The sequence below is a fragment of the Accipiter gentilis genome, chromosome 7 (assembly GCF_929443795.1).
Source record: "Accipiter gentilis chromosome 7, bAccGen1.1, whole genome shotgun sequence".
Taxonomy (NCBI): domain Eukaryota; kingdom Metazoa; phylum Chordata; class Aves; order Accipitriformes; family Accipitridae; genus Astur; species Astur gentilis.
In genome coordinates this window covers 19,884,371-19,899,497 of record NC_064886.1, presented here as the reverse complement: position 1 = coordinate 19,899,497, position 15,127 = coordinate 19,884,371, and the positions used below count along the sequence as shown (strand labels likewise).

At 38.5% G+C, this 15,127-nt stretch overlaps 1 protein-coding gene across 2 annotated transcripts in view; it reads left to right on the top strand.

Moving 5' to 3' along the window:
- Nucleotides 1–15,127, top strand: part of TMEM132D (transmembrane protein 132D) — a 272,020-nt gene that overhangs the window by 107,855 nt on the left and 149,038 nt on the right. For both annotated transcript variants that reach the window (XR_007506767.1, XM_049806377.1), the window contains exon 3: nt 5,489–5,635. Coding sequence is in view for 1 of the 2 variants with exons in the window: in XM_049806377.1 (XP_049662334.1) it covers nt 5,489–5,635 (147 nt within the window). In the remaining variant the exon portion in view is untranslated. The remainder of the gene's footprint in view (nt 1–5,488; nt 5,636–15,127) is intronic.

The following is a 15,127-nucleotide window of genomic DNA, read 5'->3' as shown; positions in this document are numbered from 1 at the left end:
AGTTAGAGTCTGGAGGATGGCTATTTTAGCTTTTCAGCCTCTTTGAAGCTCACATCAGTGGAGCTCCAGGAAACACAGACTACATGTTTCCACCTCCAGCAGCAGTAATATGTTATCGTATCAAGAGGTGATGTCACTGGAAAGAGCCTGCATGAAGAGCAACCCATGACCATCAGCAAAAATGGGGTCTGGTCAATGACATATGTTGGGCATTTACATGTTAGGACCGTGAACACTTTCAGGGGTTCTTGCAGGGAGTATTTTGCTGCTGTCTTAGGTCAGTGCGTTAGACTTTCCAGTGAGTGGAAATGAATCCGTTTTCTTCATCTTATGACATGAAGAGCTATGGTCAGGTCCCTTTCTGCTCACATTTTGCTTGCCTTTGGTTTGAAATGGACTGGTGGGAGGAAAGCCTCTCCTACACCTCTTACTGCCGTCCCTGCTGTCCAAAGGTGGTAAATATTAGCAAAGCGAAGACTGCCATCCTGCACAGCTAAACACTGCTTTGGTGTCTCTCTGTTGCTGGGTTAAGGTTAGGCTCTGGGGGAAAAGCACTAGAGATAAATACAAATAGAAACCCCTTCAAGTTATTTCTGAAGTGCTTTGGGGAGATACGATGACAAGGCAAATTCAGAGCCCACTGCAACGGCTGTTAGGTGCCTAGAAGCTCTCAAAAATGTACCTCTCTGCACACTATTTATCTGCCACCTTGTAGTCACCACTGGTAACAAGATGATAACCAGCAGTAGCACCTGTGTTAACAGCCTCCCTTTTCTTTTTATTCCTTTGATGTTGAAAGTAGCTCACTTTCTCGGAAGGAGCATGAAAGGTTCCCACAGATCTTTGCCCTGAGCGCTCACAGTAATAAAAAACTCGATTCAATGTCATGGGTCTAAACCATATTTTTTTTAGAGCCGTTTAGGGGTTAGATTCCCTGTTTATTTGCACTTTGTTTTGGAATGGAGCGATGTGTGCTATTAGTATGCTACATGCAGGACACTGTCAGGAGGAAAGTGTGGAGAGGGGAGTCCTGCCTGTGGCAGGATATCTGCAGCTTCTGCACGCTCCTTGTCTTTGATCTCTCGCACCTCTTGAGGGTGAATTTGCGCGTGTGTGCTCTCGCTCTCTCTTTCCATCCCCTGTGGTGCTTCAAACCAGACGCTTTGTTGACATTGTACTATGGCATTTAGGAGCACACGTGCTGTAATGCTGTTATTTTTCACCAGCCAGCTGTTCTACTTTATACAACACTTAAGTAACAATTTCACAGCCATTACCAGCCTGCAGTAATGACATGGGCTGAAAGCTAAGCGCTAACTGGTTGTAAACTGCAAAAACTGGGAGATGCTAAAACAGACGCTTTGATAAATGGAAGAGGATGTTGCCTGCATTTTAATTGGTCAAGTTGAAGCCTCTTTTATCACTATAGTAAACATAGTGTTTAGTAGGTCATGAGACAGAATTGGGAATCGCTATCTTTATGCACTTAGGAGATGTATTCCCTTGATTTCAGGTGTGATGTATTGATTCTGGGAGTCCCTTCTATGTTTTTTTCTTTCTCCCTTCCCCTGATTTGTAGCCTGTCAGCACTGATGGGTTTTCAGGGATTGAGGACTCCCAAGGGCTTTGTTTGCCATGATTGATTTGGTGCAAGGGGTGAGCTACTTAGGAGTCTCAGTAACTGATGTGCTGCACTGTGAGCAGTGATCCAGAGGTAAATAACAGCTTGTAGAAATACCTATGAAAGTGTTTAGTTGGGAAGGCTCCTTGTTTGAGAAAAGCCAGCCATCCAAAATCAGCCATGATCGAAATGTTTAATAAGTCCTTTCTTTCCTCCCCTCTTCCAAAGTAGAATCTGGCCCAAAGTGAAGTGATGGGCACAAAATACTTGAACAACTTTACCTGCTGCTGCCCCACCACAGCGTTTTAAGCAAAGGTACAGTCTGTTGTACCTAGGCCGTTAACTGTGAGCAAATGTATGAAAAAGCTTTGTCATGCACCTATTTGTGTATTGCAGTAGAGAAATCTTAGTAGGCTGAACTGTGGCTGAACCAAGAGGCTGTCTCGTGAGTACTCTCAAGAGCAACTGAAGGGTCAAAGACCCAGCTTGCCCTGTGACAGCCAGGCAATTCAATAAAGCAGATTTGCAAGAAAGTAATTGAGCCCTGACAGCAGTTACAGTGTTTTTACCTCAGGTATCTTCAGTTTTATCTGTTGACAAATAACATACCTTCAGTTATTATTAACCCTGTTTCATCCAGGTCATTCTTCGGTAATTGCAAAGTGCTACTGCCATTGTAAATTGGGTGAATAAAATTCTGCAATTCCCCAACACTGGCAAACACAGTATTGAGACATACTGGAAGAAAAAGCATTTCCTGGGATCATGGAATTGAAGGTTTTGTGCTAATTATAGAATTATAGTTAACTGATTCTTCAAAAAGAGTTCCTAACCTCTAATTCTGTAGAAAACAACAATCTTGTTGTGTTATTGTTTTCAGTAAAATTAGGGGTTTGGGGCTTTTAATAGACGACTAAATTAGACCTTAGCAGAAACTCTCCTAAGAAATCCTGATCCATAGTCTGCAATTACCCCAAGGAGTGTATACAAGGATCTGCATTTGTTTTGAAACATCAGAAATTAGTGCAGGATGGCAGTTTGTCATTGGGTAAAGTGAATGTCAAGGATAAACAAAATCAGCTTGTCTTGCTGGTTTTGTGTCCATTTTTCTGGTTTACCTCATTGCTCCGGCAGTTAAAGGAATGCACACAGAAAATCAGATGATGGTATCAGTTATGTGTCTGTGTTTGTACGCTTCATTTAATCTGTTTTTAAATGCTTTTTGAAAAATAAGTGAGAAATATTTTCAGTGTGTGTTTACCTAGCAGTACTGAGACCCTGCACAGCTTTTGCAGTAAAGCTATTTCATACTGTGCCAGCAGAGCAAGTTAGACTATGCTATCATCTAAGGCTGCTTTTTCCTTGATTCCCTACCAGTTTTGTTAATAAACCATTCAAAACCATAGCTGTTGTACAGTCAATATAATCTGTTGTGTGTTTTTAAGTAGCAATTGTGACATAGTAATTGCTCTTAACCTCCAGTCATGGGAAAATGGTTTCTTTTATGTAAGGCTGCTGTCTGCTTGGGTTTCCAGGACATGTACCCTTCCCCCCCATCCCGAAATCCTGTCCAGGAGAAGTCAAAGTTTTAGTATCTTTGTCCAAACATCTCACAGCAGGATCAGAGTTCCTTCACGTGTCCCAGGGAGGCTCCACGACCCAGAGAAATCTTAGGCATACTCATTGGCGTGCGCTGACGGTGGGGGCAGCAATCAGTTACTGATCAAATATACTGCGCGCTACACCAATGGTTTATTAGACCTGCGTGGCAGACCTGAGGGGTGAGCCTTACACAAAGGTAAGCTTCCACACAGCACAGGCTCCAGGGACGTGTGGCTTTGTGACATGAAACCAGCCACTCACTTGCGTCCTTGCAAGCAGTCTTTGGCTGTGAGGGGTTCAGTTACTGTCCTGTGCTGGAGCCAAGCACAGTGAATTGGCTCCATCGAGACAGTTGCCTTTTCAAACACAATTTTGTGGCCCAAATCCCACACCAACACCTTCTCATCAGCCGTCATCAACTGCTGGAGAGACAGTGACCACATTAGAGAGCTGGAAGGGTGGGTATGAGCTTCTTAATCACAGCCAGGTTAACTTGGAGAGATCTGAGCCACCCTCACTTCCCCCGTGAAGTGGAAATTACTTTTCTATCATTGGTCTTAGATGACACCCAGCAGCTTTCCTTTCTTGATGTGGAACAGAAAGGTGGGACCAGATGCTGGTCACTAGGAATAGCTAAAGACATATGCTGAAAAATGTTTCATCCAGATTGTCTGGCCTTTTTCTGTCTCCCTCTCTTTCTCTAAGATGCCAGGAATGCAGTTTAATTTCCACTCTTCTTTGACCGTTGATCCTGAGGAATGTTTGTAGTCTAGGAGCAGTAACTGCACCTACTTAAAATACATGTTGTGAAATTAGCATAGAAGAACTTGAACACAGATTGGCAGCCTTCATGTATTAAATCTTCCAGGTGTGCTAAGGAAATCACAGGCACTGCTATTGAGTTAGTAGTAGGAGAACTGAGATAACCCTTTTTGTCCAAGACAGTTGAAGGAATCCTTTGGCTTTTTATTCTGAAAACTTCTGTGTGGATGTTGTCCTTCAAAGATTTCACAGGTAATTTCATGCAGAGGCAGAGCTGGTAGTACTTGTTTTACTGATGTTAGCATCTCTGCGTGGCAGCAGCTGTTCATACAAAAAATCACATACCTTTTTGGTTTTTTGCCCAGAATGGAGAACTTGCCATAACACTGAATGGATTTTGTGTATGAGATTTTAAGCAAATATAATTAAACTGTCATTTCCTGACAGCTCATATATGAGGCTGTTTGACCACAATGGACTTCTTGTTTTTGTAAACACATTCAGAAACCAAAAGTTAACAACACCAGAAACTCCTAATTCAGTAAATTGGCCAAAGTTATATAGCTGTGGACTAATTCAGTAGTGTCTTAAGATTAAAATTTAGATATTTAATTAAAGAAAGGGAGAGAAAGAATTAAGGAATGCAACACCTGCTAAGAGGACATAAAACAAATATTTAAAAATACATATATATTGTTGCTGTTCTCCACTGGTTATTCAAAACCAGAAGTATTATGCTAATACATGAGGAGCAGAAAGTACTTCTCAGTAGGAGCCAGTCCCGTTGTCATGACTGTAACGCTTTGTCATACGGCTTTTCCTATTCTTTAACCTGATATATAGAAACAGACTTCCAAAGAAACTAGTCGCTTGTGGAAAAATAAGAGTATTTCTAAGTATTTTTAGGATCAGAGCTGATAGAACAGTTAAACCCAACAATATTAAAAGAAAATGAAGAAATGTCATGGACTCAGAAAGATGATGAAAATTAGAGCAAAGATAGGAAATGTCATCTTTGAGTAATCTGGGGAGGCAGGAAAAGAAAAGGTAGATTTTGCTTGTAAGATGAGACGTAGCAATGGGTCCTCACTCCAGATATAAGCCTCAGCAAGAACCTGACTTCTTTTGTGACAAAAATGACACTTTCCTCTACAATACAATAACTTCTAGTCACAAGAGAGCCTTAACATGCTCAGTGGTGCCCACAGTGTGGATAACGGAAGAGCAGGGGTGAGGAGCGTGCTCCAGAACATATCTACTCTGCAATTTAGCTATGACTAAAGCTGTAATTACCGTTAGTTCAATAAGATTTCTATCTTGATATAATTTCTTCAAAATATGAAATTCTTAATTCTCTCATCACTTTTCCTTGTAATACTGTTGAACTCTAATGAGTGGTAGCATTTTCTGTGGGGCAGTAATGAGAAAATAATGAAGAAATAAGTAACAGATCGAGCTGACATTTTGTATCTAATTGGTGAAATATCCTCTTTTTCCTCCTAGGGCAAAGGTGAAGAAAGGTGTGAACATTTTCAGTGTAAGAGCCAGCAGCCCATACTTATGGGACATCAGAGAGAGCATGGATTATACTGGGAAATACGCACCAGCTGTTATTGTTTGCCAGAGGAAATCTGCTGCCTCTGAAAACAGGTAGATCATTTCCAGCAGTCTATCTTTTAATAACTAACGGCTGGTTTTCCTTTTCAAAGCATTTTGCCATGATTTTACTAAGTTTTATTACAGCACATGATGAAAATGCTTTTGGAAAAGCTCTGGCTGTCTTTATTTTGTAGTTCGTTGCTAATTCTACCACATACATTTTGAACAATATGTTATTCAATCCTAATACTCAAAGGAAGTTAAAACTAGCAGGAAATATTGCTTTCACAGAGTATTTAGAAGAACATGTTTTGTATCTTAGAATTCAGTTGTGTCTGGTTAAATCTCTTCAAATTATTTGCTGCCAGCCATTATAGCAGGGGGTAATTACAGGGCTGTTTGTGGTGGGGTTTTTTGGTTGGGTTTTTTATTTTTGCTTAGGGTTTTTTTGGTGATTTTTTTTTTTTTTTTTTTTTTTTTTTTTTTTTATATCCAAAGGAAACTAAAACATATTTCTGGTATCAAACCCACATTTTTGTTGGTGAGATTTATATGAATTTTTAATCTGCAGAAGAGAATAGATTTTCTATTTTCCATTCCAATTGTACAACTTAGATAAGACACTGACCTACCTGTCTTAAGCAGCCTTCATCTGGCAGGTGGATGTTCCTTTTCTAATCACAACTGATTGCTTTAATGAATACATTTTTATATCATTTGCTGCTGCTTGTTCATTTTTTATGGAACTGTATGTCAAGTGCATATTTATAAGGATCTGACTGCCAGCATATGTATTGTGTTTGGCATTGCTGTTAGAAAACTTGCCATATAAAATGGAAGTTCTCTGCTGTTCTCTGAAATTTTACAAAATCTTATAGGCTTTGGGGATTTATTATGTGGTTTAGAATTTTAAAATAGATACTGTCTGAGCCTAATAACTAGGAAGTTTCTTGTCTTTGCAAACTGGGTATACGAAAAAAGGAAGGGAAGTATTTCCTGTTATAATCATGACATAAAGCACTTTCTCTTTATTATAACTCAGATTCTACACAATTTCCCTGCTAGAGTATCCTGAATTTTCTCATCTAAACCATATATTGTCTTGTACCTGACTGAATTTTATTGGTCAAAGAAGCAATGTGTATATATGCCAAGGTCAGAGCTTCCTACTGTCTAGCATGATCTGTCAGACACATTCTTTAAAACCCCAGTTCAAAGCTATTTGAAGACAGTGTGAATGTTTTCATTGACTGAAATGGGCATTGGATCAAAATCAAAGATTATTTCAACGATGAGTTTTCCATCACACTTTATCTTGTTGGATCCATAGAGTGCATTTGCCTGATTTCCTCATCAGGAAAATATAATGCAACCTCATGGGTGAATTGAAGCTTGGCAACTTACTTCCCTTCGTTATTCATCATTCAGCGGCAAGCCTTCAAAATGACCCCTTGTATACAAAAAAATAAATTATGTCACCTTTCATGCAGTGGTTGTGGATTCTGTGTACTTTCACATGCCAAGTATAAGCATTGCTTCACATTTATGAAAAGAAATGTGAGTTCATATACATATTAGATTTTACTGGAAAGAAAATCAAGTGAAGACAAGGTATATGTGGAAATCTTATATAACTTCTGGTTTGACTTATTCCATCTGAGTTCTCAGTTGAGATTTTGTGGGTTTTTTTCACTTTTGAGAACTTCTTCTTCATTGTAAACAAATGCGAAATATTTACAATGTATTATTCAGTATGTTGTTTTCCTCGTTAAATTTAGTCATACCTGGTTTGCTATTCATTTTAAGAAGTAAGATCAAGCATTATATGGGGGAAGAGAGCGTGTTCAATGTTTTGGGGGAAACACTTTTTTCCTTATCTAAACATGTTTGATGTCACTAAATATGCACAATGGGTAACAGCTAAATATTGATGTCTCTTACCAAATTGTTTGCCTCCATAGTTTATTTAGAAATTCGACAAACTCTGTTTGCATATTGTTTAATTACTCTTAAAAACCAGAGATCTGATCATGTGAATGCAAAGGTGGCAATGTTAATTAACTAAAGATTCAATACCTTTGTGTTTCTGATAGTTTTACATGGATCAGAAAATAGTGTTAATAAAGCTAACTTACTGTGACAGGTGTAATTTCGTGGATTAAGAAGGCACTTGTGCAAGTGACAAACTTAACCAGGATGCCTGAGCATTTATTTATCGAAGTTTGAAATATATCAGTCATTTTATTTGGAGAGGTTTTGGCACTGAAAGCTTATCGTAACAGGATTAACATATAAATATTATCACAGCCAGCAGGGTGTTTTAGAATGAATATTAACAGCAAATATTATGAGTCTGTGTGAGAATAACTAATTAAGCCCATCTGTCAAATATGATTTGAAGTTCTCGGTGCCTTGCTTATTATGGGCTTGCGACAGTGTTCCAGATTAATGGTGAAGCAATTATAAAGTTCTCCCCAATTCTTCTGATTTCATTCTTGGGCAATAATAATTTTGTAACACTCTAAATCCTGACCCATGAGATTATTAGATGGGCTTACTACTTGTAGCATCTGTACGGCACTTCTGTTCTTCTTTGTGAATCATCTATCTTCCATCTCTATTGTCATGCAGATGACTAAAAAACCAAATAGAAAATGGTGTGATGGGAACTAATCAGTGACTCAGAAATGTGACTTGGGAAACACTTAAACTCTGATTAAATCAGGGAGATACATCCTAATATGTATCATCATTTACTTCTTTCCTTTGAAAGCTAGCTGGTCTCTCTTTTTCTTAATTCCTCCTGTAATGAAGTGAATAGAATAGAAAGATGAGATTAAAGGAGTACTGCATTTCTGGAATGTTTTCTTGGGTTACTGCTGTTTCACATTGTACCTGAAAGTGAGCATCTCTGCTGTGCTAGTGATGATTGAGAAGAAGAATAACCAAAAGTGGAAGTTCTGGATTCCTGTCTGTTCTTCTCCCATGCTTCCTGTTGGACTGGAAGCATGCCAGGTGGGATGGGGCTGGAAAATTATTGCAGTGGCTAAAGATGTGGATTTATTGGATTTTCCTCTACTGCAAACCATGATTGATAGCACTTTCCTGTATCCATAGCTGCTTTGGAGACACTAAGCAAGATGTTCTGATATGATAATAATGGGTGTCATGACCCTCTTAGAATATTTTATTGATGTTCATATTTTTGGGTACAAATGTTTGTTATTCTGTTGGAGAATACATTATTGTTCTCTGTGCTTATGGCAGGAATGAGACCATTGATCCAAGCAAATGCAAAATAATTGTAGACAAAGCTTGGCCATCTCTGAGTAGAACCTTAATGTCTGGATATGACTTTACTGCTTTATCTCCAAATGTGTTTGAACTATATCATGGATAAGCTTTCCTCAGTAATTTCCTTTTCTCTATTGTTATTGTTGGAAATGTTACAAAGGTAGCATTTCTTCTGATACCTATCCACTTGCACTTTTGGGTTAAGTTCTGTGGCATCGAAGGATTTATTGGCTTACGCTACCTGAAACCAGAAGCTGGGCTGGTCCTACTGTTAGTAGAGAAACTTATCTTCATTTCGAACTATGAGTGACTGAATCAGTCTGTGATAATATTGACACAGTAAGAGACAATTGACAGTGTTTTCTGTGCTATATCCTTCATTTGTTCCTGCGTGACTCATTTTTTTCATGATACCATATTTCAATGCTTAATTTTCTTAACACTTTTATCATACAAGAAATTAACTTGATATTAGATAATAACAGGCGACAGGAAAACATATGGCAGCATTGCCTTTGATTTTCCTACACGATACTTTATTACATTTATATCTTATCCTTAGTGCCCTATATTTCTCATTTTCAGATCTAGTTATTTAACATTTAGTTTTCATGTTGTAACAGCAGTGAGTTATTGCCTCATTCTCTTACTTGTTGCATCTGCCAGTACATTTGATAGACTCTCAAGAGTTCTATAAGCCTAAAATACTTCTGAAGCAACAAAAGCAACAAATTTGACATAAATAACAGCCTAATAGCCACAATAATTACATTATGTCTCTTGCTAGTGTTCATCAAAATGCTTCATAAAAGTAGTTTTATGTTTAAGATCACCATTTTTTTGCTTCCTTGCTATTCATGTGCTTGTATGACTTTATCAGCTAGAGGTATATTATTGCTTGGAAAGAAAATTTTCTACTCAATGGAATTATAGAAAAGATGCATGATGTGGCAAAAATAATTTCCAGTGTATTTTGTCCCATCACATCATGTGTGAATCACATGAGCTTCAGTTTATCATGATGAAACAAAAGCAAGAAAAAGACTGTAGAAATCATACATGCTTTCAGATGGCTTACATTAAAATATGATATTAAAAAAGCTGGATGGGCGGAGTGGGCAAAGGGTTGGGTTAGGGTGTATGTTTGGGTATTTTTATGGCAGCCCAAGAGATTATTTGATTTATTTTTTTTTCTTCAAAGTACGAAGTGATATGTGAATTCTGAGCAAAAGATTTTCCTGTTCCTTTTAATACTGTTTTTATTTTGGGGTGGGTGGGCAGGAGGGAAGGAAGAAGAGAGATAGCTTTTACGTGGTTCCAAAATTACTTTCTGAGAATAATTATTCAGCACTAAAAAAATGGCTATTCATTCAGCATCACTGATGCTGATATAATACGTTAAGATATGTATTACCAGGCAGATATAATATGTTAATTTGATTCTGAAATACCAGAGTTTAACTCCATTTATACTTCCGAGGCATATGGGTAATGATTAGCTGTAAACATATTTATCCTGGTTAGGTTTAGAGTTTCCTACTGTGTACCATGTGGGTTTTTCTTTTGCCTTCCTGTGTTATTTGAAACTTCCAGGCTTCTAAGAGTTTATATGTTGTGATGACGTGAAAGTACTAAACATCTCAGAAGTCATGTCTACATTCCACCCTTTGAAAGCATTTAGTCACAAACTTCTATTTCTCATTTTAAAATTTAAATGTGCCCTCTGAGAGAGAACCTTTTGAGATGTTGAGGCAAAATAAATTTGTATGAACCATGCATCATTTTTTTACATATTGACCATGTTTTTCATTATTTAAAAAGAAAACTATTTTATTTATCAATAAATGGAGAATCTCTCTCTAGCATCCTACTCGGTGCTAATATACCAGAAAAAAGATTTACGGTTATCATCTTGAAACAAATCAAAAGAAAGATGAAATATTAACCAACAACTATTAGATAAAGGCATTATTAGCCAACACTTTCACCCGTTTGTTTGAAAGAGACTCATTCATCTAAAAACAAAAAGAGTGCGGGAAAGCACTTCAAAGGCATGTAGATAGCCTTCTGGCGTCATAGAGGTGGACTGTGTTCCTATATCTCTGACGTTTACATGAAGGAGATACCACAGAGCAATTCAGCTGTCATTACGAAGAAGATTCCCTTTAATCTCAGCTGAATTTTAGGGCTCTCCTTAAAGAGGAAGGCTATTCCTGTGGTCTTTTGTTTGTGAGCCTAATGTTATTGGAAACATGACAATTAGCATTGAATTCCTGACGCTGCCTTTTGAAGCAGTTCAGAAAAATAAAATAAAATATAATTCCCTCATTCAGGGATTATCCTTTTGAAATAATTACGTACAGTTATATAGCATTTACTATCTCCTAACGGAAATGGTGAAGGTGAAGTACCACTGAAATGTAAGTTGACGTGACTTAACAGTTCACAACAGGACTGAATAGTCAGGGAAGTAAAGGAGATTATCAGTAGTGCCTGTACCTTTTTATACCTCCATCACCCGTAGGATTTTTTGTGCTGAATGGGAGAAAGTCAGGCACTACCTCTTTAGAATGGTACGTGATAAGCACAGAGATAGTATAAGGGCTTTTATTGAACTTTGTGGTCAAGTGCAATGAAAAAAAATATGCCAAAAAGTTTTAGGGCAGAGGCAGGATTTACTGCAGTGCAGCTGATTGTTGCTTTATATGGTTTTAGCAGTGCAAGGTGAAGAATATCCTTTAAAAGCACTGCATGTTTCCATAATACATTGATATGTTGACTGTTTGCTCCTGATCTTTACCGCTCCCGCCCTAGCTAAAAGTAACTGAAAAGAGTAATTGAAGCTTTAGTTACTAGCTGCTTTGACCTAGTACATATTGCACCCTTAGCTTCTAGAGGTTGCAGTGGGGTCAAAAAGGATCAGGGACAGGGGCCACTTTTTTCGGTGGCAACTCAGGGTCTGCAGGTTTTCCAGGACTTGAATTCTTGAAGCAGGCAGTTGGGATCACTGTCACATTTATGCCAGCTCGCTACAGACCCCAGGGAGAACTGGAGTTATCAACTGTCAGCTCTCATTGCATGTGTAGGAATAATGATAAAAAGTGGGAGAAAATACAATAAACTGATAAAGACATCATGTTACTTTGAGAGGGTTTTGCGCTAGGCCTAATTTGTCCTAGAATCTGTGGTCATTTTCTAGCGCATTATTATATTTGGCTCTGCTTTTGTGACAGTCTATCCCAGGTGGAAAATAAGTCCAATGAATAATTACAGACAGTAGTAACTGCAGACTGGTGTCCTAATGGCCTGACTGGTCACAGGCCAGTGGCCGTTCGCAGACTGTCCACCATCTTCAGTGTAGACGCCTTATCCAACACTTCTGTCCATTACAGGCTGTCCACCTTTGTATATCCAGAAACCCTGGGAAGAAATTCTGTATCCCTCTACAATGTCACAGCAGAAGACAACCTGAGAAAATGTTTCTTAATTTGAGCTGGACCAGTTCCATGTTTCACATATGCTAGCATCAGGATAACCTCTCCCAACTTGTTTCAGCTGTGACCCCAGGGTAGAGCTTTGAACAGAAGGAATTTTGGCTGCAGGAAGCATGCTTGTAAGGAGGGATGAATTTAATTTCCTGTCCTATCTCATCTGAAAGTGGGGGAGGGTTATCCCCTTTGTATTTTTGGACTGAATTTTATTGATTTTTATTTTGTGTACAGAAGTAATCATGGAAAACAAGGATCCAATAAGTACTGCACATGTGAGGTTCCCTAATGATACCAAAATTGAATGTATAACAGGTACTCGGTATTCCCTTGCTCATGAGTTTAGCTAGGAATTTGAGAAAAGGTATGCTATCATCAACAGTTATTGTGATAGCTCAAAAGGTGGAGGTTTGTTGGATGAACCTGAGAAGTCCTGGGAGAAATTCTGATGATTCCTATGCTCATGTAACTAGAGACTATATTATAATGCTTACATGGGAGCAGGCAGAGTGACATTTTTGGCATTTCAAGAAGTTCTCAAGACACAGAGCAGTCTATGATGTGCTTGTAATTAGGCTTGTTTTCTTTGATATATAGTACCTTCTATAAAATGAGGTTCTATAGCACAATAATCAGCATGACTTTGCTAAAATGCCAGGAATTGTCTAGAGGGAGTCTTCTGAAGACACTGTAATTGTTCAGATTAAATTATCTGCCTCTGTAAAATCTGTGAACAATAAATAAGGTTAGGTGTTTAATCCCCTTTCATTGAGAGTTCTTGGCATGCAGAACTGAGACTAAAATAATTTGAGGGAAACAATCTAGGCCTAAGTAATTTGCTGACGGAAGTCAGTTACAGAGAGGGCAAATCATTCACAGATACATTGGGGTTTTTTGTCCTCTCTCCTCTCTTTCTCCTTCGGTGATATGCAGGTGTTTTAAGGGTATTTCTGCCATCTCCCTTGTAGAGGAGATGCCTTTATTTCTGTATGGTGTTGAAGTAGCTAGAGGACATTTCCAACAGTCTGGATAACCTCATGCATATTTAGTGTCTTTGTTTTTACCCTGGTGTTATCCAGTGTGATAAATATAATTTTAAATTTGAGGAGGAATGATGTCCCTTAAGAACCTTAAGGATTCTTCATCATCATGCTTGCTCTGTGTTTCTGGGACTTAGAGCTGTAGTCCTTAAACCTTTAGTAGCCCCAAGGCTCAAAATAACAATTCCAGTGGGACAAAACCAGTGTGCTACCTATTACAAAAGAGACAGCAAGTGAGTAATCTCCTGTCTATTAAAAATCTAATATTAAATGAAAAAGTGTATCTTGTGAAAGTAGCTCTAATGGTGCTGTTGATTTTCTTTTCCTTGGAGGAAATCTTATAAGAAGTACTACTAATTACTGAGAGAGCGGATGACTTAAAATATAGCTGAGGCTGAAAATATGCCTCTTGCTGTTGAGGCATGGGGATTCCCATTTTTTGGATGAAAAAAGTCATTAAATCTAGCTATCACAGATAAGTCAACATACAGCACAGTGCGGATCAGAAGGTTAACAGAATTATGTAATACAATCCACCATCCATGTAAATCGTAAAACTAATCCTAAGTAAATTCCAACTGCAAGTACAAGGCTGAAGTTCACTGGGCATTTGAGTTATTTTACAGCTTCAACTCTTAATGTATACATTTACTGATGACATGAACAAGCTAGGATTGCAATATTAAAGATCTATGGGTGGTTTATATGAACTGATGAGGCAGTTATAACTCATCCTCTAATTATTTCACCTTGGTCAGCTCTTGGCCTTTTAACCACCTCTAATGGGGTAAGTTAGGGCTGCTGCCACAGCTGGATAGAGGCACAGAGAGACATGGGCTAGACTTTAAGGACGGTTCTGACACTAATACGCATCACCACCTGTTAGGGTGTATGTGCATGCAGGGAAATGGGGTTACATAGCTAACTTAGGATGAGCTCCACATACATCGATACACTGAGCAGGGAGCTGCACTGACCTAATCACTCAGACAATGCAAAAGTCAGTGGTGCGTTGTTTTACGATCCCCTGTAACTGCACAAGCCTTAATAACTTGCCCTGGGTCATGTAGGAAGTGTGACAGAGCAGGAGTTAAATGGAGATCTTCTCCTCGTGTGTTAGTAGTCTCTTGAGAGTCAACTTGCACCAAAGCCTGCTTTCTTTTTTTTTTTTTCTACTCAGGAAAAACCTTTCCTCCCAGGAGTTTATACAGAGTTCTTTAGAACTGGTAGTGTGTCTTAGACCTCTTTTTGAAGAGTTTCTATTGACTTCCATACCAATAGAAGAAATTGGGCTTTGTTAGGATAATAGCATGCCTTGTCTTTGTGGACATCATTGATTCCACCATACATACACACACACACAGAGGTAAAAATCAGCAACAGGACGGAAAACTGAGGTGTAAGATTCCATAGGCAGAGCTGTCTGTGTGATCACTGGATATTTTGGGTTACATGACAGCAGTGTGTAATGTGATTCATTCCTCCCCCTGCATGGTAATCTGCAACAACAAGCAGTACTTCCACCTCTACCAACACACTCCATCTTCTGCAAATGTTTTACAGCCTAAGGTGTAATCTGGAGTATAAATTTTCAGTGTTACATAGAGCTGTTTTAATGTTCAATACACTTTCAATTTCCACCTCTGTTAAAGTCTGAATCTTTCAATTTGAGATCCATCCTCATTGTGTAAGTTTCTGAATCACGTGTTTTACGTATGATA